A 26895-nucleotide genomic window follows, 5' to 3' on the forward strand; every position below is an offset into this window, starting at 1 on the left:
AGATGTAGTAGGCTCCCACAGCCAATAGAGAAAGGGTCTTTCCTTGTGATCTTTGCTCCTTATATGCAAGGGAGCACCAGCTAATGAACACTTGGTGCCAAGTGTAACTACATGCAACATACTCTCTTTGCTTTGACCAGAAAGGAAACCTGAAAAAGAGAGGAAGAGAATCTAGCCATGGTGTCAGCAAGCTGTTGGCCTTCAGGATCACATTAATTTCTATGACAATGATCAGAGTCTTGACTGTGGACTGGACATTCTGCTTTCCCTTGTAAGACGCTCATATAATGTGCTTGCTAATCATATTCCACTCATAAAACGTGAAACTAATGTGAGCTTGTTTAATTTGTTCACAGTCACAAGAAAGACTGCCATGCCAGCCCAGGTGTTTCTTACTCTCCTCGGTGCTGAAATACTGCACAGTGTTGCTTTAAGCCCATCTAGACATCAGTTTTTGGCAGTGAGAACAAGAAGTTGAGCATAATCAAAGCCTCCTTCATAAGGAAGACTTAAGGAGAACGGTGAGCACTGTTCTGGGCTGTGAAACGGACAGCACCCATTCATGGAGAAGAAGTCCACTTCCTAGGGAGGCTCAATGGAGAAAAGATGCAGGTGAACCTCGTAGAACATCTGAGGTTCTTATAAAGGACCCAAATAAACAAAATAACAAAATAACGGCGAAAGTTAATATCTCACAGGATGAACAGCCCTCCTAACAATTGTTCTGCACACTTGCAAGGAAAAAAATTGAGGCCAACTGAGAGAATCCCTGGGAAAACGCAATATCCATTTACGTATTAATGCATTTCCTATCTGCTGAGCTGTGCAGGGACTGGAAGAGCTATATATAGGCATGAGCGTCGTGACGCTGGGCAGGCAGATGCTGATGGACCCTTCCAAATCAGAAAGTGCAAGTCCAGAGCATGTGGCTCCACCTCAGTATTAATGATGTTGGGACCGGAATAAACTTTGGTGAGAAGCGGGCCATCCTGTGTGTTGTACTATTTAGCAGCATCCTTGGTTTTCATCTACTAGATGCCAGCACCACTGCTACCTCCAATATGGCCAAAGCCTAGGGACATCATTGTTCCACTAATATGAAAGGGACTAGCTGGTCTAACTCTGATTAAACAATGGCCTCCCTACAACTTTTTTTTCTTCCTGTTTTCTGCATGCTGCTAAGGAAAGGGGGGAAAGAAAACAAAAATCTACCTGACTTATGAATGATTCAAAGCCTGATGCCCATCGTATAAGTTACTGAAATCTGGAAAAATAAGTGATTTGTACATGTCCTAACAGAAGAATGCTGGGCTTAATTTTCTATATTTCACATGATGTCATCACCAGTTTCCTGTATCCAGTTCTCCGTTAACCACTCTTCAGCTGGCATGGGAAACACATTTCCAGAACCCTCTGTTAGGTCAGTAAAATGATTAGGAGACCTTGCTGAATAATAATTTCTGGACTAAGTTATTAACTGACAGTATGGTTCTACAGCCAACTGGGTATGGGAACTGTGGAGCAATGTATGGAACTTTATGAGGCCAGGAATATGGGAGCCTCAGACTGAGTGGTTTTTGTGGGGGTGATGACAGTTCTCAGATCATAGGGAGAGTCATGAGAAAAGAAAACAGGGGCTTTGATACTGAGAGGAAGATGGATTTCCTTTTATATCCACCATCCCAGGGTAATCCCATCTTAAACATTCCTAACAAAAAAGAAAGAGGAGACAGAGAGAGAGAGAGAGAGAGAGAGAGAGAGAGAGAGACAGAGACAGAGAGAGAGACAGAGAGAGAGACAGAGAGAGAGACAGAGAGAGACAGAGAGAATGTACTGAGAACATCCTACAGTAAGAAGGCCTGATTTCAAAAACAGGATAAGAGCTCAGAGGATTTGTTGTTATACTTTTTGTTTGTTTGAGACAGGGTTTCTCTGTGTAGCCTTGGCTGTCCCTGGACTCATTTTATATACCAGGTTGCCCTTGAACTCACAGAGACCTCCTGCCTCTGCCTCCCCAAGTGCTGGGATTACAAGTGTGCGCCACTGTGCAATGTCACACTTTTTAATACCTAGGAGAAATATTGTCTCTTTAAACCCTGAAAGAATATAGAAAGGCTAAGAAGCAAATAGTGCAGTCCAGGTAAAGGGAAGCAGCCACAGACCACGCCCACAGACCACGCCAACAGACCAAATCCATAGACCACGTTATAAGGAAACAGTTATAAGAAGGAAGAGAGTTGCCTCCTGCTTATTTTCACAGCAAGTTTTACATAAATAGATTTTCAGTTCTCAGGGAGAGTTGAAGAACAATAGCAGATGTTCAGTATGAGCCCACAGTGAGGTAGCAAGAATAATTTGAAAGGGATTTTGCTTGTCTATCCTCCTGGAGACATTACTCTAAATCCCCAGTACCCCACACAGAAAACAACTCTACAGAAGATACCTATTAATAAGGCAGGAGGTCAGCAGCTTTCTGTGTTCAGAACCTGAGCAACCTACCTCCAAGTAAGTGAATTTTTCCAGGATCTGGCAGACATATTGTGAAGGCTAATCTTGCCTGTCATCTAGGACCAGCTAACACCCAAGCTGCTGAGCCTGCCTGTAAGAGCTTTTCTTGATCAGTTTATTAAAAGCAGGAAGACTAGAACTACTGAGGGGTCACAGATTACTAGTCATTGGTTATGCCTGAGAAACTATGACGATTCTGGTTTTGTGGAATCCACCATGTGTGAGGAAGGGATGGAGGAAGAAACCTGCACAGTCTAAGGATGCTCAAGACACTCACTGCTGCTCACTATCCGTAAAGTGCAGATCCACCTTGAGCTGGAACTCGACCTCGCTCAGTGCATCTTCTACCTGAAAGACAAAGACCAAGAGAGTTCATCAGTCAACTAGTAATTCAATTGGGACATTTAGCGGACTGTTTCCTAAAAGAGAGAAAGAGAATCTCTCTGTAAAATGACACTGTTGTGGTGAGAATCTCTATGCATGTCATGGGCGCTCTGGATAAGCAGGGTATCTAGTTATATTAGATGGAAAATGGAAGGAACAGATCCACACGCAGCTTATTAAAAGTACATCTCCAACAATTATTAAACAAGCATCCTCTTCAAGTTGATGAAATGTAGAATCACCTAAGCAATAAGCCTCTAGGCATATGTATGAGAGATTATTCAACCTCTGGCATGCAAATGAGAGATAGTCCTGGTTAGGTTAATTGATGTGGGAAAAAGACCTATCTTAAGTGTTGGATGGGACTTTCCCTGGACAAGTATCCTGAACTACATAAAAGGGAGAAGCAGGCTGAGCATTTGCATGTCCTGATTGCTCTCTGCTTCCTGTTTGTGGATGCAATGTAACAAGCTGCTTTAAGTTCCTGAATCATGATGTCCCTGCCATGATGGGTTGTGCTTGAACTGTGATGTGGGTGTCCATCCTTTCTCCCTTAAGTTGCGTTTGTCTGTTTATTTTTTTTATCACAGAAACGGAATAATAAATTAGCACAATCTTTCTTGCAAGCATTTTAAGTCTCGTTTTTCAGATGGTTTTGACATGGATTCCAGGCATGAGTAGAAGCCTGATTAGCACCTGCTGTGGGAAGAAGGGTGGAGTGAACTGTCGATGCAACCAAACTTGCGCAGTGATGTGTGAAGTCCCCACATGACTGGCATCACCATCCACATGTTAAGGGGTAGATGATGGCATTCAGTATGACTAAGTGATTTCCAAGGTGACTCAAGCTCCTTCAACTTCATAAACTCTCCTCCCTTTAATGCTTAGGTTTCATCCATGTCTTTGCTTATTTTTATGTTTAAAAAAAAAAAAAGGCAGTTCTTTTCACATGTGCCTTCAGATGGTGTCCTCGGGACTCCTCTTCTCACATTTATGGGGGAATTGTATGACACACACCAGCCTTCATTATCTGTACTCTGTGGGTTCATTCAGTATCAGCACGACCCCCACGCCATAAGGCTTGGATTCCTAACTCCCTGGCTGGCTGAAGCCTTCTTCTGTAACTCAGTGAGCCTCTTCCTTTCTCTCTTCATGTTCAGCATTTTTTTTATTACAATAGCTGGGTTTTGAGCTCATAAACTGAAAGCCCTCTAGCCAAATCTGTGAGCTGGGCATGTTTGTTTAGTCCCCAAGATGTTTTAAAACACGTTTTGAACAAGTTGCAAGTGTTGAAAATTCAGGTAATTTCACATTCACATTCATATTGTGGGTTTCTAGCTTCCGGGCGGAGGGGGGGGGGGGAGTCCCTTGGATCTGGCAAGGGAGGGATGACATGTGTAGCTCTGTTTGGATCAGGTAAACACTGAAAATAGCCTTGGTTTGCCACACTCAATGGCAGCACTCCTCTACTTGGCTCTTTTCTTGCCATATGTCCCTAGTAATCTTCTCATCATTAAGGGATACATTAATCCTTATTCATTGTGGACTCCGACTTCCAGGAATATTGTCTTGTTGCAGAGGCAGTGTCAATGAATCTTTGAAGAATAAAACTGTTCCCTCAGACTCACCTATTTTGATTTTTGTATCTTTGCAAGAATAACCTTATCCCACAGGGACAGACATCACCCATCCAAAGGCTTCTTTGAAAATTTCTTTATGGTTAAGCATAATTCAAGCAGAGACATACGGATAGATTTTTATCTTTAGGCCTTTGTGGTTTGAAAATTGTTATTTAAAAAAACTATTTAAAAGCTAACATTTTGTTAAATCCAAGTGCTATAGATAGTTTCTCTTATGTTTATTTTTGCCTAACCACAAATCTTGTTTCATATAAAACCAAAGGGACACACACTCTCACCACCAGCTCCCTGGAAATAAGATGGGAGAAGTAAATCCCCTAACTACCTTCTGAGCAAACATTTGCCTGGATTCTGAGAACTTCCTGTGAACAGCAGATTTTACTAGCTGCAATTCTCTGAACTGAGACTAGACTGGTTATGACTTTCATTGGATTCTTGCTAAACCTTACTTGCAAGAGACGTGTGTGTGTGTGTGTGTGTGTGTGTGTGTGTGTGTGTGTGTGTGTATAAGCCTACATATTATAATTGCCATGTTACTACACACACATGTTTTTCACAGTGACTCTTACTTCCTCTCCCCAAGGTCCACAGAATGTATGAGAGCAAATCCTATCTACCATTCATCGAATTTCTGGGTTTTTTTCACTTATAACATGGGAGTAAAGTAATTCTACTTATTCCATAGCCTTATGCTTAGTGAACTAAATAAGAGAGTGTACCAAAATGGTTTACCAATTTCAAATAATGCAATTTGTTATGGTTATTGTTATTTCTACTTTACAACTGAGCTGAAAACCAGAGGATCCCTTCTCCCACCACATCCACTTGCTGGCTCTGCACGCTCTTTGGGAACTCCTGGTTTAAACCATGGCTTTACCATATCCTACTGGTATGATGGAGACAAGTCACAGCTCTAAGCCTCTGCGTCCTCATCGATCAGATGGGCTTGAGAAAGCCCATCACCACACTGCAATGAATCTATGAGAAATTACAAATCACTCATTAAAAATCGTAACAAATATGAGATTCGTCTAACAAATTCATCTAACAAATATGAGATGCTTCTGGTGATAAGATCAGTGGATAATCATTATAGTCAGACCCAGCTCCTATCACTATCCAACAGGTAGCTTTGATTCTCTCAACTACCCTGGACTATCACTGGGGTCTCCAGGAGTATGGCAGATCCTTATAATCCATTTCTACTGCCTGTTCTATCTACACGGATTCCTCCATCTTCTAGGTATAACTGAGCTACCTTTGGCTGTCAGGTGGCTCAACCTTTGACTTCCTCTGCTTCTGTTCAGCTGTCACTATCTTTGTCTTGAGGTTCACCAATACCCACATAGCCAACAGCAGCAACCACCTTCATGTGTTTGGTCTCACTTGTAATACTAGTACTTTGATCAATCTTGTATCTCTTCCTTTTGAAAAAAATCTTCAAGGTTGTTGCCTCTAGATCAAGGTAAACATGCTACATTCTGTGAGATGACCATGGTTTTCCACATCACTGAGTTTCACATCTGTGCCATCCCTGTACCACTAGATAAAATCCCCCATCCCAGCTGCTGCCACCCTAAATGTACCCTTGATTGGTCTATCACTTGCCATTGTATGCTGTTTCAGGTTGTTTCGAGTGTCTTCTGTGGCAAGAACACCAAAGCCTACTTGCTCAACCTTTGAATCAATTCACTCCCTACCTTCCTCATCTCTGAAGCACTTACTAGGTCTTTGATGGACTTGTGAAGCAGCATTTTGCACAAGCATTATTTAGCTTCTGCCCCATGGGTGTACAAGGAAATTTCCATCTAGAGATTTCCTATTCTTATAAAACAGTGGCTCACACCTTTACTAATGTTGAGACCCTTCAATACAGTTCCTCATGTTGTGGAGACCCCCAACCATTAAATTATTTTTGTTGCTACCTCATAACTGTAATTTGCTACTGTTATGAATCATAATGCAAATATTTTTGTTTTCTTATTGTCTTGGGCAACCCCTGTCAAAGGATCATTTGACCTCCAATAGTGTTACAACCCAAAGGTTAAGAACTGAAGCTATATAGTGTAATTTTGTCCACTATTGCATTTTGTTGTAACCCATCCCTCTCCTTCATAGGGCTGAGCATCTTCTTGTTAATCTGTACAGGTTCTTTGCCTTGGTTTCTGAAAACTTAGTCCTCCACATGTTGACTACCCTTAGACAATGTCCAGGAAATGCCCATGCATATTTTTCTGGTAGATTTACCCTAAGAATGACTTCTCTTCCTTTTCTGTATTTGTTCTTTTATCTGGCTCATTCTACCATTCCTCTCCCTTATTATTCTATATGTTTTTATGTCTCTCAAAATATTCTATGTCATTACATCACATGTGAATAAAATAATCCAGAGGGCTTTTGCAGTCAGTATGAAACATCTCATCAGTTGGTTTGGCTTGTAGTTAATTATCTTCATACACCATACTCAGCTCTGGTCCTCAACCATGAAACCCTGAGTATTCTATTCCATAAAGTGCTTATTAGATAGACACTCACTATTCAAATGTGTGTTATGCACTATATGGCTGTCAATACATGTTCTGGCCCCTGGCTATATGCTTATGCATAAAAGTGCTTATACACCTTGCTTTCCATAAATGGGTAGATATGCATTTGAAGAGAGCTAATATGTTCATATGTTTATCTCAAGTGGAGTGTTTCAGACATGCCCTGTACATTTTAGTCGCTACTTCTCTGAATATAGCGATGAGTTGAAACATTGCTTGCTATCATATAGATTTTCCTTAAAATATTGATAAATATTATCTTATAGAGAAAGGTAAGTTGTCCTGCAGAAGCATGCTGTCAGTGTGCTGTAACTCATAAGACTGAAATTGAGAGGTTCTAAAGTATTAAGGGTCGGAGCAGACTAGGACACAGCTGAGATGAAATGATGCCTAGGTAATGAATGCATTCAACTAATAGGTAGACAGCATCATCAAAGCACCAGCATCATCTCCCATTTGCTGCTTTCTCTCCAGCATAGAGTACAGACTTTCTGAGTGCTCGGAAAGCCTTACCTGGAGAGATATGTGGATTAATAAGTAAAGAATGCATAACACCTTTTACTTTTAACTGCAAATCAGGACCTGTCTCACTACATATATCATAACAGATGTGTACAGGAAGCCAAGGCCTGAGTACAGGCACAGTTATCAGATGTTCAATAGGTGTCTGCTGTATAACACGGGGGCGGGTGTTAGCGGAGAGCTCTTGCTCTTAGTTTACTTCAAGTAGGAGTATTCTTTACAGCATAAATTCTTTCATTGTAAAATAATTAGTCAGAATATGGCAACAAATATTCAAATTGTTGACTGAGGGAATAAGAAAAATAGACTCTAGAAGTCTTCAATATATGTTAATTTAACAAATATAAACAGTTCAGTGAATCCCCTTTCGAAACGAACAATGTGCCAAGGACTACAAGTTTACTGCTGCTTTCTCCTTCTCTGTAGGTGTTCTTCCCCTATTCCTGTCTGATGGACTCTCAGCTCATTGAAGACAGGGGACTTTACAGCTTTCTTCACCTCTGTGTCTTAGCCGGTGACCTAAGCCAGAGCTTGAGAGGAGCAGATAGTCAAAAACATCTGTTGAGGGATTCCTGGAGAGTATGCCTGAGCAGAGGTGTACTCGAGCAAGTAAGGAGTGACTACGTGCAACCAAGGCTTCATGGAGTGAGCAGGCGTGTGAAGAAGAAAGAAGAAGAAGAAGAAGAAGAAGAAGAAGAAGAAGAAGAAGAAGAAGAAGAAGAAGAAGAAGAAGAAGAGAGGAGGAGGAGAAGGAGGAGGAGGAGGAGGAGGAGGAGGAAGAAGAAGAAGAAGAAGAAGAAGAAGAAGAAGAAGAAGAAGAAGAAGAAGAAGAAGAAGAAGAACTAACACATCAGCATCCAGTTAATATCTAAACCATGAATTCTTATCAGATTTCAGAATCCATCTGTAGCCTCTCCTTCACTCACCAGCTAGGAGATAGAATGGTTAGCAAAGAGAGAAAACCCCTGTGGCTGGCAGATCAAGACTTACCCTCTCACCATCTAAGAGCAAATGAGCCCGGAAGAGCATAGCATCGTTTATGGAAATTTCTTCATTCCGGTATAGTATCTGGAAGACCCGGCTATGCACAGCACTCTCGTGGACACAGGCTGAATGCAGGCTGCTGCTCTCTGCAAAACAGGAAACACAGGAGGCCGTGAACTCCAGTACCACAGTACCATCAGATGTCTTTCTGGCCTGGGGAAACACTATGATTCCAAAGTTTATGATCACATATGTGTAAGACTCCGTTACAGGAGCATCCTTGTTCACTGGAGGCTCTCAGGAGAGCCCTGGTCAATGTTTTATAAGCCACAAGGCTTTGCTGTGAATGGTATCTGCAAGTTAAAGTCTTCAAAAGTCTTCCCCTGATCATGTCAATTCTATGAGTCCTGACACTGCCATCCAGGAAACAGACAATGGTGAATGAAACAGAGAAAGTGCCTTTCTACAAAGACTTCCTAGTGCTCATAGAACATCCCCCTCCTCGGGCAAATGTGGTCATATCCCGTGTGATCTGAGAAATGTTGGGACAAGAATTTTAGGCAAATTTCAGATTCTGACTGTACTGATTGTCAAGCACTTTAATGAACCATATTATGTTGGAGCTCCATTGTGTTCTGTGTTCTATTTCATAATCCATAAACAATATTTTTTTGTTTTTTGAGACAGGGTTTCTCTATGAAGTCTTGGCTATCCTGGGATCACTTTGTAGACCTGGCTGGCCTTGAACTCACAGAGATTCACCTGCCTCTACCTCCCAGAATGTTAAATTTAATTCAAGTGAACAGCAAGGTTATGAGACCATTCTGAATCCATTGCCCAGAGTCATTTTCATGAAGTAGGTACATGCCTATAAATGTTCACCACATATATTTCAGAGGAAAAAAATCATGCAATAATAAAAATAATAATGTTAACATTTATGCAAGGCAATGATTACTTATTCATAATAGTATACATCTATAAAGCACATTTCCAAAGCAATTTAACTGTGCTTTCCATATCCCCCAATAAAGAATTCTTGTAGGTATGCCCTCAAATTACAAGCCAGTGCATTGCTATTTTCTAATTGGGAAATGAGTGCTCATGTTTATTCCAAATTCACAGGTTCAAACATAAACTTCATGCAATGCAATACCATATGAAGATAGTGGTCCTCAGAAGGTAATAAGGTGGTAGGTGGCCTGGCAGAAAAGATCATAGTCCAAAGAAACAGTGTGTCTCTCGATCTGGCTATCCAACTACTGTAACAATGGACCCCAAAGAACTGGGAATTTTCTTGGGGATATCATGCTGGGAGAAGGAAAGGGCTCCAGCTAGACTGGGGAACTTGTCTTCCTAAAAGATATTTTATGCCATTTTTGCAGCATATCAGACCATTTCCAAGGTGAGACTGAAACATAGATAACAATGGATCAGTTGTGGGTGAGGCTACACCTTGCAGAACAGCTTGGATATGATGTCTTCTATTTTTTTTAATGTTTATTTATTATGTATACAGTGTTATGCCTCCATGTGTACCTGCATGCCAGAAGAGGGCACTATTATAGATGATTGTGAGCCATGTGGTTGCTGGGAATTGAAAGTAGGCCCTTTGGAAGAACAGACATAGCTTTTAACTTCTGAGCCATCTCTCTAGCCCATGATGCCTTCTATTTAAATGTTGACCTCACTTCAGGCCTGCATGATAAACTGAGAGCCTCTCTGGGTCTCACTATCTTCTTTCTTGAGGTAGGCACACTAAATAACTCTTTTATTTCCACTTTTAATTTGGATCTTTTAATTGGATTATTATGAATGAGTGGTTGGACTCGACACAATACAGGGAGAGATTGTGACCAACACTCCCCGCAGCAATGTCACAAAGACTATGTCCTTGTGAATGAGATACTTTGCTTTCTAGGAAGAAGGCAAAGAATTAACCACTCATTTCTTCTACAGTGTGACAGTGCAGAGAAGCTTTCAATCTGCCAGTTCAGAGTCAGATCCTGAGAATCCAGCCCTTTAGGTATCCTGGTCTCAGACTCCATTCCCCCAGAGCTATGGGAAATACATTTCTGTCATTTATCAGATGGCTAGTTTACATTATTTTGTTGCGGCTGCCTTGGCTATGATGTCAGCCATAGCAAGGCACCATGTCGGATGGCCCTCATATCTCTCTGCTAAACAGAAAACGGAGTTTCAGGTGAATGAATGAAAGGTAGTACATTCCCAGGAAACTGTTAGCACTTTACAAAGCACAGTGGGGGAAATAAAATAGCATAGTGGGATATTGGATGGGAACTGTTACTCATAGGCTCTGGCTTTGGAACATGTGATTCCCAGCTGGTGGCACTTTTAGGGAGGTTTAGAAAGTGTGGCCTTGCTGGGAGGACTATGTCACTGAAGTCAGACGTTGAAAGTAAAAACCTTCACCTACATTCATTTCCCACTCTCTGATTTGAAGTTGCAGTTGTGGGTGTGATCTCTCTGATTCCCACTTCAGCCACCATACCCGATGCTTGCTGCCATGCGGTCCCACCATGTAACCCTCTGAGACTGTAAGCCAAAATAAATGTATTCTTCTAGGAGTTCTAAATTCTACTGAGGCTGAGTTGGATTCAAGTTGACACTGTTTTTTAAATAGAATCGCCTTTGTGTGTAGGCTCCTCTGTTTTTATTTCCCACCCCATCTCTTTCCTCTTTCCTTCCCCTGTCAGCTTGGTTGATCTATAAGTCAGACTGACAACATGAAAGAGGATGGAGCAAATCCTCTGAAGGTCAGAGCAGGGCGAGCCTGTCTGCTGCCAGCAGGGACAGCTGGCAAAGAAACACCGTCTGTTTCCTTTTGGGGGGCAGTGACATCATCTCTTATAACAGTGGGTTTTCTTGTGAATACATGGCCATGTCGGCACTGATGATGTGGGAGAACTGTGGATGTAAAGACAACCAAGCAGAGAAGGATCCCATGACCTGGAACATCCAGGAGTTGCTGGGTACACAGTGATGGCATTTTAGCAGTGCAGAGAACCAGATTTCTGTGTAGTTTCTTTTGAATGCAGTGACATTAGAAAGACATCTATGGAAAAATATGCTCTCACTTAGGTCAGATCAGCAAAGTAGATCACAGGAGTCCATCTGTCATTGTTGAAGATCGCAAAGCCCCACAACACCCTCTTCATCCCAAGACAGGCACTTAGCAGGCTGCATGGGGCTCTCTGTGTCATTTTCCATCATCACTAGACAAGAGATTCTATGTTGTTCATCAAGGAAGGCGTACTGATCACAGGCACACTCTCTGATGGTGAACACCATCGAGACTGTACCGATGTAGCCCTTGTTAAGATCCTCTCTCCTTCCGTGATGACAGCCCATGTGCAGATACCTCAACCCTTCTCCCTCTTCTTGAAATTCCATACAGAATGTAATTCTCTTCTCAGCAAATTTATTCCTAAAAAATTCCTAAAATATTTTACCCGTGGTCCCCTGCATTCTTTGTATAGGCTTCCCTATCAGACTGGTGGAACCCATTCACATCATCTATCTCTCTTCCTACTCTCATGACCAAGCACAAGGAACTCAGAAATGGGAAAAGTATACAGTCTGTATCCTTCAGAGACCTAAATGCAGTACTGACCTGGTGATAAAGGTGTGTAATCCCAGCTATGCAAGAGGCAGAGCATGACTGTTGTGTGGCTGCCTAAGGTAGGGAGCAGGTTCAATACCAGGCTGGGTGACTTGGTTAATCCCCCATCTCAAAGAAAATTTCAAAAAGGACTAGAGAAGTATCTGAGTTGTAGAAAACTTACCTGGTCTGTGTAAAGGTTCAAGGCATGATAGCCCCAAATGAAATAGAAAACTAATGCACGTATTGAAGAGTTATCCTCTGTTGTATCTTAGATACATTGATAAAACTGAAATTTCATCACACAAGGGGCCTACTCTGAGTGATCAAGTCTTCCCAAATAGTTCTTGTCTTCTCCATGTCACGGGTAGAACCATGCACAAGAAGAGTAAAGGTTTTAATTAATAAAAAGGCAGGTAAGAAGATGGAGTGGAAGAGTAAGCAGAGATTGGGGAAAAGAAGGTGGCATGCAGGAAAGTGAGGAGGGCGGAGAAAAATACAGATGTTCCCCCACTGTACACAGAATACAAATCAACAGCCACATCTGGATTCAGGTCAGGGAGCAAGAGAAAAACTTTTATATCTTGATATTTCCCTTTTGCCATACAATGAATAAAATGAATACTTATCCTACCCACAGACAACTTAATGTTTAAAATTCAGAAGATGATCTTCCTCTGCTGAGACACCCTTCATACACACATGGGGCAGGGAGGCCCTGTGAACATGGATGGCAAGCTGGAGCTGCATTCATGTAACATCCCAATATTATCAACAGCCTCATTGATCATTTACTTGTGGACTGAGAGCACCAACCACACATTAGGAAGATGCCTGTGGCTTTGCTTGGACACAAGAAGTAGCTAAACAATCAGGTTATGAGAAATGATTAAAAGAAAAAGTCTGTGATTATTAATACAAGAACATATCAAAGATATAATTCACTATGACTAGGTAGGCTTCATTCCAGACATGCAGGGATAGTTTAATATTTGGAAATCCATCAATGTAATCCACCACATAAACAAACTGAAAGAAAAAAAACCAGATGACCATCTCCTTAGATGCAAAAAAAAAGCATTTGAAAATATTCAACACCCACTCATGTTTAAAGTTTTGGAGAGATCCGGATACAGGGACATACCTAAACATAATAAAGGCTATATACAGCAAACCAATAGCCAACATCAAATTAAATGCAGAAATATTCAAGGAAATTCCTCTAAAATCAGAGACCAGGCAAGGCTGCCCACTTTCTCCATATCTCTTCAATATAGTTCTTGAAGTTCTAGCCAATAAGACAACAAAAGGAGATCAATGGGACTCGAATGGAGAAAGAAGCAGTCAAATTATCCCTATTTGCAGATGATGTGTTAGCGTACATAAGTGACCCCCAAAATTCCACCAGAGAACTCCTACAGCTGATAAACACCTTCAGCAAAATGGCTGGATACAAAAATCAATCAAAGAAGTCAGCAGTCTTCCTATATACAAATGGCAATCATGCAGAGGAAGAAATTAGGGGAACTACACCTTTCACGACAGCCACAAACAATATAAAATATCTAGGAGTATCCCTAACCAAGAAAGGGAAGAACTCTTTTGAAAAAAAAACTTCAGATCTCTAAAGAAGGAGATTGACAGTGACATCAGAAGATGGAATAATCTCCCTTATTCATAGATCAAGAGAATTAACATAGTAAAAATGGCCACCTTACCAAAAGCAATTTACAGATTCAATGCAATTCCCATCAAAATAACTACACAATTTTTTTAAAACATTGAAAGATCAATTCTCAACTTCTATGTAAAACAAAAAAAACCAGAATACCTAAAACAATCCTGTACAATAAAAAGTCCTCCAAAGAAATCATCATACCTGATCTCAAGTTGTACTATAGAGCAACAGTAATTAAAACAGAATGGTACCGTTACAGCAAGAGGCTAGTCAATCAATGGAATCAAACTGAAGATGCAAAAATGAATCCACACACATATGGACACTTGATTTTTTGACAAAAAAGCCAAATCCATTCAATGGAAAAAGGATAGCATCTTCAAAAAATGAAGCTGGTTTAACTGGATGTCTACATGTAGAAAATGTAAGGTGACCCATATTTATCACCATGTACAAAACTCAAGTCCAAGTGGATTAAAGACCTCAACATAAAACCAGAGACACTAAATCGATTAGAAGAAAAGGTAGGGAAGAGCCTGGAACACATTGGCACAGGAGACAACTTCATGAACAGAACACCAACAGCCAAGACCTTAAGGTGAACAATTAATAAATGGGACCTCATGAGGCTGAGAAGCTTCTGTAAGGCAGAAGACTGTCAATAAAACAAAATGACACCTACAGAACAGGAAAAGATCTTCACCAACCCTACATCTGACAAAGGTCTAATATCCAAATATATGAAGAACTCAAGAAATTAAACACCACCAATCCAAACAACCCAATGAAGAAAAGCGGCTCAGAATTAAACAGAATTCTCAACAGAGGAATGCTGAATGGCTGAGAAACACTTAAAGAAATGCTCAATGTCCTTAGTCATCAGAGAAATGCAAATCAAATGACTCAGAGATTTCATCTTACACCCATCAGATTGGCTAAGATCAAAAACTCAAGTGACACCACATGCTGGCAATGATGTGGAGAAAGGGGATCACTCCTTCATTGCTGGTGGGAATGCAAACTTGTACAACCACTTTAGAAATCTATCTGGTACTTTCTCAGAAAACTGGGAATAGGGCTTCCTCAAGACCCAGCTATTCCACTCCTAGGAATATACACAGAAGATGTTCCACCACACAACAAAGACATATGCTAAGCCATGTTCATAGCAGCCTTATTCCCAATAGCCAGAACCTGGAAATAACCTAGATTTCCCTCAGCGGAAGAATGGATAAAGAAACTGTGGTACATTTACACTATGGAATACTACACAGCTATTAAAAACAAGGAAATTCCAAAATTTGTGGACAAATGGATGGAACTAGAAATGATCATACTGAGTGAGTTAATACAGAAGCAAAAAGACTCACATGGTATATACTCACTTATAATTGGACACCAGCCCAAACGGGATGTCCCATGAAAGTCTTCACTTACCAAGAGATTGGGATAGATGTGAGGACATCCTATTGGGACCCTAGGTAAGAGAAGTACGGGAGAATGGGAATATAGAAAGACTCAGAGGGTCCTAGAAACCTACAAGAACATCATGATGGGCAGATCTGGACCCAGGGGCCGTCTGCTCAAATTATAGCACCAACCAAGGACAATAAATGCAATAAACATTGAGCCCTTACTCAGATCTAGCCAATGGACAGGACATTCTCCACAGTTATGTGGTGAGTGGGGACTGACTCTGACATGAACCCTGGTACCCCATATTTGACCACTTCCTCGTGGTTGGAAAGTCAGGTGGCACTCAGAGAAAGAATAAGCAAGCTACCAAAATGAGACTTGATAGATAGCCTATGACCATATAGTGGGGGAGGAAGTTCTTTTCTGTCACAGACGTAGGGGAGGGGAGTAGGGTGAAAACAGGAGGGAGGGAGGAACAGGTGGACACAAGTGAGAGGGAAACATTTGAGATGTAATCTGAGTAATTAAATATTAAAAAATGTTAAGAAAGAAAGAAAGAAGGAAGTAAAGAAAGAAAGAAAGAATGAATGAATGAATGAATGAATGAAAGAAAACTTGAAGGCATCCACTAGATCCCTGGGGCTTGGGAGCACCTAAGTGGGTGCTATGACATACACTAAAGGAACTACTGAGACTCCATCTCTGAATGTTCTTGAACTCAGCCCACACTGCATTAGAGAGTGCTTCCCACGCCATTGGAAAGAACCACTTGGGACAATCCCCATCCGAGTGTGAGTCTCTCCAGAACCACCTGGATTTCAGAAGAAAGACTGCTCAGAACAGGGCCTCTTATTTAGTTGTTTCTACACTCATCCCTACTACTTTTCTGGCTATTTGGTCTTGGGCAGGTAAATTAATCTAAGCTCAAATAACACAAGAAATTGTCCTTCCTACTTTCCAGGAAATGGTGAATGAAGAATAAAGTTTTGAACTATGAAATTCTTAAAACTCAGAGTTCCACGTAGGATGAAGGTTAGCAGAGTGATGACTGCACACTGTTTGTTTTCTGCCTTCTTCCAAGAAAGATGGAAAGCTACTTTGAAACCAGATGATTACTTGTATTTTTCAAACATTTCAGAAAGATAGGCAAAGCAAAGCCACATTGTAAAATAAATTAAAAATGTGATTCACAGGCTGATGGCTCTCGGGATTGGGGCAAATACTCAGCCACAATAAATGACGGGATTGCTGACTGAGATAGCCCCTGTGAAAAGCCAGGAACCCATGAGGAACAAACAGGAGTTTTGGGCCTTTATTTTTCTGTCTCTCTGTGTGGAATTCTCAGAGACATTGGAAAAGCCAAATGTTCTTATCCAAAAGGATATCAACATACTGTGTGGAGCAGAGAGAGGTTACTTTTTTCCAGAAGTGAAGAAAGTTAGACCAAGAAGAAAACTCTCAATACTCTCCATAGCCCAGCTGTTCTGGTGTAAAAGCTGGTTTCATTGCACTATGATCTGTCTACATGTGGAGGAAAGTTGAGACGGGGTAGAACCATGGGTGAATATGTGAAGGTGTTTCAGTGAGTTCATGCTACAGTTTCATATTACCACAGACTGGAAAGTTCCTACTGAACAGGAATATGTTGGCTAAGAAAGAGCTCCAGGGCCTTCAACATCAAGGTGTCTCTCTCTTGCTGGATCATCCCCATGACAAATGCCCTTTTGTCGTGGCACTTATCATACCCACAAGGTAGAGCCTTAGCTCTAGCATCTTCTAAAGTCCCATTTCACAACACTGTCATGATAACTAAAGTTTAATGTCAGTTTTAGAGACGACCAACATTTAAAGCACAGCCATATCTAAAGAGTTATAAACCAGAAGCTTAGAGCAGGGTCTCTAGAAATCTAAACATTTGCTTGGACCAGAACGCTCACCACTAAGCCGTCACAATCTCCATGACTTCCAACAATCCTCACTCCTACAGATTTGGTTGCCAAACAGTGCATTGCAGTTGCAAACTGATCCGACCCAGCATCTGGAAAAGGGGTCACTTCAGCTATCGAAATCCAGGGCTATGGGACAATGTGGGATGGGGGAAAGTATTTCTGCTAACAGAGAATTAGTAAAGAGCATTCATCTGGAATACTGAAGCAATGTAGTTCTACGGATGCTTTCAATTTGTGAGGCACACCACATTAGTGACAGATCAATAAGACATTGCCTTTTTTACTATATATATCCAATGACTATTAAACATTTTTGTTGTTTTCTATTGAACTATTGAACGTTTTTTGCTGTTTTCTATTTAAAGTACTCCATAGTCGATAGGATTCTGAGTATTTACTTTTATTGGTAAAGGTAGAAGGTTATGCCTCTCACATATTTCCAGATTAATACATCTTATGACATTTAATAAACTAGATACATTCATGCACGCATTTTAGTTATTACTGGCCCACACTCACCAGCTGTAAGCAGAACACTGGGAGTCAGCAATGAACAACTCTAGGGTTTCTTGCGGTGTGTGTTTGTGGATTACAGAAAGAAATCTTTGATTCAACTCGGTATATATTTTCCTCCTAAAAAAAGCCTCCTTGTCTGTGGTGTTGCATTATTTGCAACATCTCACAAAGCATGATTGAAAACTGTTGATTAAGGTGATATTTTATGTACACCAAATTGAGTTGGAAATATATAGTTTTACTAACTATATGGTTTAAAAAAAACTACTTTTACAATATGTTATAAAAATCTGTTTTCCTTCCTCTTTCTTTTATGATAGCATGGTGCTTGGTATACAGCATGTTCTAAAAAAGTTTCTTTTATTAATTTATAATTTGATACTTTCAGAGGTAATACTTCCTGGTCATATTCAACCCTCTCTTATCATCATCCTCCTGCTGTCAGCTCTTCTCCCTCTTCCCACCAAGTGCCCATCCCACTTTCCTGTCTTTTTGGCTTTACTTTGTGACAAACAGGGTTTAAGCAGGGCCACTTTTGTGGACATGGATGGGTATGAGTCACTCACCATGGCACACGAGTCACTCATCAGTGGCTCATCACTGAAGACAATGACTTCACTTAGCTCAACTTGGTGGAGTGGGAGCATCCATGGTACCCTCCCTACTTATGACTGGATGTTTATGGGTTCTATAACACTGCTGGGATCTAGCTTTGGATTGGTCATCTACAGTTCAGATTTTTGTATGTTTTGTATGTATCACATCACCTTGATTGTGGTGGGTTGAATAGGAATGGCACCTATAGACTCATGTGTTTAAATGCTTGGCCCATAGGGAGTGGCACTATTAGGATGTATGGCTTTGTTGGAGGTTGGAGGAAGTGTATCACTGTGGGGATGGGTTTGGGGGGGGTGTCCTAAGCTATGCCCAGTGGGATACACTGTCTCCTTTTGCCTGCAGATCAAGATACTGAGACTCAAAGCCAGACTCTTAGTTAAGAGCTGTAAATTGTATGGAAGAGATGGGGGACAGAAGGACAGGAGGTGGGTGTCAGAAGCTCCACAAGGAGACTGTCAAGGCTGGCAAATCTGGACCCAGAGGTCCCTGTACAAACTGATGTACCAACCAATGGTTTTGCAAACAGAGAACCTAGACGCTCTGTTCAGATGTAGCCTATGGACAGCTTATTCTCCACATGGAGAAGAGGAGGGCAGGATAGGGAAGCTGCCTCTGACACTGACTCTGGTGCCTGAGAGTTGATCACTGCCCCTGGGTGGAGAGGCCGGTGAGAACACAGAGCAAGGGGATGCAGGCCAACCAGATGAGACCTGATAGGCTGTGGTCAGATGGTGGGGTAGCAGGACCCCACCTGTCAGAGGTTTAAGAGAGAGGGATGGGGCAGAAGAGGGAGGAAGGGTGGGAACAGGAAGATAAAAGAAAGGGGATAATAATGGAGATGTAGCATAAATAGATGATAATAATAATAAAGATGTAGAACTCTCAGCTCATCTCCCAGCACCATGTCTGCCTGCATACCGCCATGCTTCCTACCATGACAATAAAGGACTAAACCTCTGACACTGTAAGGCAGCCTCAATCAATGTTTTTCTCTATAAGAGTTGCCACAGACATGGCGTCTCTTCACAGCAACAAAAACCTAACTACGACATAGGAGCTTTCATTTTATTCATGAGGAAATTCATGAACATATAGTTTACTATGTGCCTAACGTCAAATACTGATAACATGGTGGCTCCATATTGTGTTTTTACTGTTGTTGTTGTTGTTGTTTCAAACTCTTCTATTCCTGGGCATATTTAGCTGATCACTCGCTATTTTGCTACATAACAATATTGGCAGTATGCTAGCCATTTTTCTCTCATTGGTGAGAATATAATGGCCAGGGATTCTCTCCAATACTTTGCATGATGATTCTTAACTTCTTTCTCTCACATTTCACGTCGGGGGTTTTTTTTTTTTAAATCCCTTGTTTTATCAATGTCCTGGAATGATGGAAGACGAGGCTCTGGGTGTCAGAGTCATTCAGCTCTACTTGTTACCCCTCAGTAGCTTCATCAGTTACCAATGAGCACAAGGCTGAAGGAGAACAACTGAGCAAAGCCGTCCCACACCCACTGACAAGTGACAAGTGGGATTCCTGTCAGTGCCATGGCTCCAGTGCTGAGGATTTCACACTGCTAACCTACTCTGCAAGGCAACTCAAGTCAGAAAGCAGGTTCTAAATTCTGGCACAGATTCATGCTTACAAGAGGGCAACTAAACCCAAGAGCTAAATTAAAACACCATTTAAATGTCTGGCAATAAGCAAGAGCTGTTGCTTCAATTTGCTAGGGAGTGTTCTCCTATCAACACTGAGTGGGTTTAATTACTTAATTATAAGCCACAATGACTTGCCTATTAGATTGAGCCCAGTCAGTCCAGCTCTTGATAACACTTTATTTGTCAATAATGTACATTGCTCTATATTCACAAAGGTAAGAGGCTAGCATGAAGCCGGCAGCACACTCTAGTCTTCCAACAGCCCACCAGCTGGGCTTCCTCTAAATTGGTTCCCACTGCTGAGCAGTCTTAAGTATTTCAATTTGCATTTCAGTAACAGAGTCCACTGAATAGTCTTTATATATATATTTATATATATATATATATATATATAGTCTTTATATATATATATATATATATATATATATATATATATATATATATATATATATATAGTCTTTCTATATATATATTTAAAGTGCACATTTGAGTTGTTGATGTGGGGTTGTTCTTTGCATTGGAATCTTTATGGTGTGTGCTCACACACAAAGCCTCTTCCAGTCTGAGCTTTAGTTTTTCTCAGCTGTTAACTTTGACTAGGAGAGTACCACCATCTCAGGGTGGGCCTACTAAAGTCCTTGATGTGGGTGTAGCACAGGAATTTACCAATAGAACTCTCATAGGAGAATGGGGTGGCATGGTAGAGATCTTCAGTATGCACAGTGGGCATTGCTTAGATGGAGCATGGAAAAGCTCTCGGATTGCACCTGAGCGACTCTAGGGAAAACTTTTAAATCTCTCATCTTTAGTTCCTCCACAGGCAAAAACTGCACTAGCAGTATTTCAGGTCTCTACAGCAGTCCGCCCACCCCCAACCCTGTTCTGGAATGAAAAGCATTTAAGTCCACGCTGTCTCCCTCCCTCTTACCACTCAGGGCCCCTTGGCTTCTTCAACAACCTCTTACCTCAGTGCCAGACTACAGTTCCTTGACCCATTTATTTCTATTTTATAAACTGAATTCTCTTCTCTACAGAATCTGAGCTGGCTCCAAAAGTTAATACATATTTTATTCATGAGGCAAGGATTGTAGCCCCCCTCCTCTTTCTGAGAGGGTATAATGTTTTATGCACTTGACCTTTATGTGAAAGACAGAACATAAGCCTACTATGTCCAAGACAGACCCTCCCATTGTGTTTCACCACAATTCTGGGAGTGAGCTACATGTCCATGGAGAAGCTTGCTTACTGATACAGTGTTTGTTTGTAGTTAAATTGTCATTCTGACCTACCTACACTCCACATCAATACATGTCCCCTTGAAAACAACAGAATAGCCATGTAATGTGCCTAAAACTATAGCATGGGACTCTCTGAGTGGCATATTTTCAATTCCAACTTCTAATCCTGAATACACACACACACACACACACACACACACACACACACACACATGCAAACACGCAAGCACGCATGCACGCACGCACACACATGCCTCCACACTCAAACACAGACACAGAATGAGAGCAAAAGTGAGAGAGAGACAGAGAAGGGGAGAGAGAGAGAGAGAGAGAGAGAGAGAGAGAGAGAGAGAGAGAGAGAGAGAGAGAGAGAGCGCTCTGTTAATAGTCATCAGGAAACTCAGCAAATGTGAAACAAAGAGCCTGCTTATGTGATTTGGGCCTTCCTGGACCATCTGCCACAGCCATATGCTTCCCAAGGAGAACTATGTTTAGCTGCAATTGCAGCTAATCAAACATGTGCAAATGCTGCAGTGTCCCTGCCTGATCATGAGTGTTCTAAAGAGCACAGTGCTGCTTTCTAGTTCATGGTGACTTTGTCCTGGGTCAAAGAATATAACAGAGAACCATGGACTGTTACCCAAATAGCTGGGGTTCCTACAGGCACTGCTGACCAGGCGGGATCATGAGGCTATCAGTAACCCCCATGTTCCTTTAGTGGCTGAGCGTAGTCCTGGCCAATCCAAGGCCAGAGGAGCTAGCCCATAACTGTATTCACCTGGCCTCTTCTGCAGTGCCTCATTTTTCCTGTTGCTCCTCCCCCTTGAGAATTAGTGTATAGACCTAGCTCTGATGTACATCCCAGAGTGAAAGAAAGGATGGCCAAAAGATATGGCATTCCCTATAGAAAAGCTCTAATGCATGCCAGGCATGGCAGTGAACAAGGTCATTGAATCCATTAGCCAGCTGGGCATATATGTTTTATTTATGAATTCCAGGGAACTTGAAGTCCTAGACAAAGGGATAGTTGGCCACAGTAGAGAGAGACAGAAAAAGTGCTGGTCATCAATTGTGATAATTGTCCCTACCTGTTGCCACTGCTGGACATTGACCCTTGTTAAAATAAGCAAGACATTCCTAAGCCAAGGCCATTTAGCCTTACTGCCCCTCAACTGTTCATGTTGTCATTTTAAGTCACAAGGTATTCTGAGTCCCTTGAGCTTCTGGACACTGGAATGGTCACCAACACTTAGATGCTAAATGACATAGTTTTGGTATGTTGTTGCTCTGAATATAGATTGTTTGGCCAGATCTCTCACCTTTCTGATTTATTGATGTCCTCAGCCTTTCTTGATAGCCCACATGTCTTAGGGACCTGACACAATATATAACTTTGATTCTGAGGTCACTTTACTCAGCCCTATCCTTGGTTGAGTCATACCATTAATTTTCCATTGGAATGGCGGGCACAGAATGGAAGAGTTTCTACTATCTATGCTCTCTACTCTGGAATCCTTCTTGGCCTGAACTCTGGCAGACCCTCCCTTAGCCCAGGTAGCTGACACAGTCTTGAGAACAGTTTAGTGTCTCCCAGTGTCCACTCACTGTCCACCTACTTCAATGGCAGAAATCTGAGGGGTCAATGCAGTGCTTGGTGTCTTACCATTTCTCTAACCTATGTCAAGGATAACATGAACAGAGCCTCTAGACATGCCTTCTCCAACATGATGGACTAAAGCTGGCTGAAACCATAAGCCAAAACAAGCCATTCCCTTCATAAGGTGTTTCTGTCCTATGTTGAAGCTGGAGTAGCACAAACAGAATTAATGATGCTGTTAGACCCCATGGCCACTGCCCTACTTTGCCCTTTGTAAGCTATTGTGGTTGAGTGTCAAGGTATTTCCCACTTTTGTTCATTACAGGTTCATGGTTTGAAAGCTTAGTTCTCACCTGCCTGTGCTACTTTCAGGTGTTGAGCCCATCTATAGAAAGCAGGCTGCTGGGTGTAGACTTCTAGAGTTGTTTTACATTCAGATGCTTCTTGTAACTGTGTTGTTTCCTATCTGCTATGATGTGAGCATCCTCCACCACTGTGCTCCATACTCTCCCGCCATGCTTTATCTGACATATTGCATTAAAAGCCTCTGGAACTAGGAAGGCAAATAAACATTTTCTTTCTTACTCTATTTTGGTGAGGTCTTTTGTCCTGGCAGTTCAGAGTAATTTATTATACATGGCTTAAATATCCATGTGCATCTCCAGAGGATGTCAGCCCTACCCACTACTGAGCTGACATACATATTTTCTCATGGTCCTCGGCATCTTGTAATTATCTGCACATATGTCTGCATGAGTTCCTTAGAGTTCAGCCATGTTTCTTGTCACATTTGGCCTTGGGCCTGAAAAAATATACACTCTTAAGGACTAAAAGGTCCTGTCTATTTTTCCTCTCTTATTTTACATATGAATTTCCCCCTTCTCGGTCAGGTTTTTTTTTTCAATAATCTTTGAATGCACTTTCTCTGCAGTCTCTCATCGTACCCCCATTCCCTCATTAGAAATCTGTAGTTGATTACTAGGATGTCTCTGCTGGCTTTTCTTCAGCATTCCACACACTGTGCAACACTCACAAGTGTAACTGCTGCCCCCTCCATTGCCTAAATACGCTTCTGTCCAAGTAGGTAGTGCCCTATAGCTTTCCAAAGTGGTGAAGGGATCTTCCTGTCTATGCTGAACTGCAAGGCTGCATGGTCTTTTCTTAAGATGTTCTCTAACCTTGACACTGAAATTTACTGATCTCCTCCTCCCCAGTTTCTGGTAGCATGCCTCTGCCTACTTGTCAATCATGAATCTGTAAGTTAGTGTGCTTGTCCCCACAACAGCTGTGCATTCTTCTCTATACTATCTAATATCTCTTAGCTTGTATTGACCGACTTCTGACTGGAATGCAAATTTTGTGAGCAGAAAAGGTGTCTCCATTTTACACTCTCCAAATTATACATATACCCTAGGATCTGGCACAAGGGAAGTTAATTTTTGCATGATATAATACATGAAAGAAACCTCAGATTCCAGATCTTCCTTGGACAAAGCAGAACGCAGGCTTTTCACCAAGATGATTGTGAGAATGGTTATATGTAAAATAATATATAAGAATACCTAGTTTATTGCTTGGTGTATGTAGCTGTGCAGTCAACAGAAATTTATTAGTGCTATTACTACCAATCCCAGAGGATGTGGGTCAGCCATTGGCACAGATCTCGGGAGGGTGAAGCAAAACACATTGACTTCAACCTCAAGGGACATAAAAGGGCTCATGATTTTTATTGCACCCTAAACTTGAACAGTGTCAACCCGAATTGCTTCAAGCCAAAGCAATCGATACTGGAACGTATCTGCTGAGGAAACTGCAGGGCTTAAGTAAAGGAGAAAAGGTAACTCAATGAAGCCTGGAGATGCTCCTTATGGCCCTTCTGTATATTTTAGTTATTGAGACTCCAAGTCTTTGCATAAATCCAAGTATGGAATGGTGCTGATTACCCAGGCACTAAGTCCTGGCAATGAGGATAGCTTCAGATCCCACAGGTCTTGGCATAGATAAAACAAAACTAAAACTTAACTTACTGTCTAGAAAGGAAAATGCGTATTTTCCTGAATTGTTTCAACTGAAACTTGACAGAGGCCAGAAAAGCCTACAAACCACATGCAATAAGAAACAGAAAAAATAGAGCTGAGGTCTGCATCAATTGGTAAAATGGTTGTCAAGTGAACATGAGGACTTGTGGGGGCCTCTAGGCTGCTCCAGAGTAGCTATGTGAAATTGGGCATGGTGGGGCATGCCTTTAATCCCAGCACTTGAGAGTCAGAGGCAAGTGGATCACTGTGAGTTCGAGGCCAGCTTGGTTTGCAAAGTGAGTCCAGGACAGCCAAGGCTACACAGAGAAACTCTGTCTCAAAATAAACAAACAAACAAACAGAGTAGCCGTGTGAAAGTGGCTGAAAAGCATCACAATGACAGAGTTAACCAAGTGTGAGCACAAATCAGGACTTCCCTACATCTTCAAACCTCAACTCCTCCAACCATCATAGGAAACAGGATGAGTTTCCATGTTGTTAGCAGGTTTAACTTTGGGGATAAGATGCCCAGCCTTAGCCTGTAGACAAAAGCCCTAGCATGTTAAACTTAACAGTTTAAAATACCTATGACAAAGATTACCTAAACAAAGTTAAAAGATAAAATACAAGATATTTTCTACATAATATGTAAAAAAAAAATGACTGTCAAAATGTGTTTGGCAACAGGTAAGAAAAAAATCCCATAACTTCCTAAAGAAAAAGAAGCAAGAGTGGAAAGGAAAAACCTGTTGTTCCTCATCAGTTCTCACAGCTTGCACAAGATGACTCCATGTACTGCTAGTGCAAACACGTTTCCTTTAGAAGAAGGGACACGAAAGTCTACACTGTGACCTCTCTATAGCTAGATTATAAGGTACACAGAGAATACATGCGAGCAATTTAGCTATGGCTTCTTTACTCAGAATTGAGTAGAATCTAAGATAGCTCTAGTCTTTATTATATAATATTCTGAGGGAGCACTGTGTTAAAGAAAGCTTATCTGACAGAATTACTGACTTGGCAAAGGAACATATCTCTGCTATGACTTTTAGAAAATTCTCTTATGGTGAAGCAGAAACCTGGTTTTTCTAGGCTTTTGGACATGGTGGAGTTAACTCTTCCTTCTATACTGTACACATGCACAGTCCTCAAGCCCACATCCTTTAGAGCTGATAGGCCTCCTTTAGGGACCTACTATAATGATGCAGTTATTTTTGCTTTAACATTAGGTAAGTTATTGCTTGTCTGGGAAGCTGAGCCGTCTGCACATAAAGCACAGCTCTCATAGTTTGGGCCAATCCCAGGTATTCTGGGAGTTATTCAGAGGCTTTCCCTAAGAGATAGACCAAGTCTGTTTATTGGATTTGTTTTTAAACACAGCTTTGTTTATCACCTTTTAGGGCTGAAGTGATGGCTCAGCGGTTAAGTGCACTTGCTGCTCTCTCACAAGACCTGAGTTCAATACCACACACTCCTGTAGGTGATTCACAATAGCCTAAATAAATGGAATACATAAATAGTATAGTTTAACTAGAAAACTCTGTGTGTCATAAGTCCACCATTAATGTTATACTAAGTAGTACGAAACCAAAAGCACGTCCTCTCATGTCAGAAACAAAACAAGAGTGCCCAGTTTTACCAGTGCAACTGAACATAATTCTGAAAGTGTTAACCACAGCAATGAAGAAAAGGAGAAATAAACGATGTTCTAAAACTGGTTTTTCCTACTGGTTGATTGCATAAAAATATATTTGATACTGACAATGGAAAATCCAATGTGGAGCTTCACACTTTCATAATGGCTACTTTAATATATAGAAGCTTATTGAGATGTATACCCTGTTGGTCTGGTTAGTTTCAGTGTGTGATTTTTTTTAACTTACAAGTTCTTTACAAGAAACTTAGTGAGAAGATTCAGAAAGAAATTGATCAGTAGTTTTCCTTGGTAAATTCTATTGTTTCATATAAACAGTCACTAAAGGCTTCATCCATGTATT

At 41.3% G+C, this 26895-nt stretch overlaps 1 protein-coding gene across 5 annotated transcripts in view; it reads right to left on the minus strand.

The window, feature by feature from the left end:
* FAM135B (family with sequence similarity 135 member B) overlaps positions 1 to 26895 on the minus strand; it is a 286049-nt gene that overhangs the window by 98367 nt on the left and 160787 nt on the right. For 3 of the 5 annotated variants that reach the window (XR_014783479.1, XM_084803028.1, XM_084803027.1), the window contains exons 4-6: positions 11018 to 11140; positions 8591 to 8730; positions 2786 to 2856 (exon numbers count right to left, since the gene is read on the minus strand). Coding sequence is in view for 4 of the 5 variants with exons in the window: in XM_084803028.1 (XP_084659154.1) it covers positions 2786 to 2856; positions 8591 to 8730; positions 11018 to 11140 (334 nt within the window). In the remaining variant the exon portion in view is untranslated. Of the gene's footprint in view, positions 1 to 2785; positions 2857 to 5409; positions 5495 to 8590; positions 8731 to 11017; positions 11141 to 26895 lie in introns of those variants that run through there. The other 2 variants (XM_084803029.1, XM_084803030.1) reach the window with 2 other exon arrangements.

This window comes from Acomys minous (genome assembly GCF_964271855.1).
Source record: "Acomys minous genome assembly, chromosome: 12".
NCBI lineage: Eukaryota > Metazoa > Chordata > Mammalia > Rodentia > Muridae > Acomys > Acomys minous.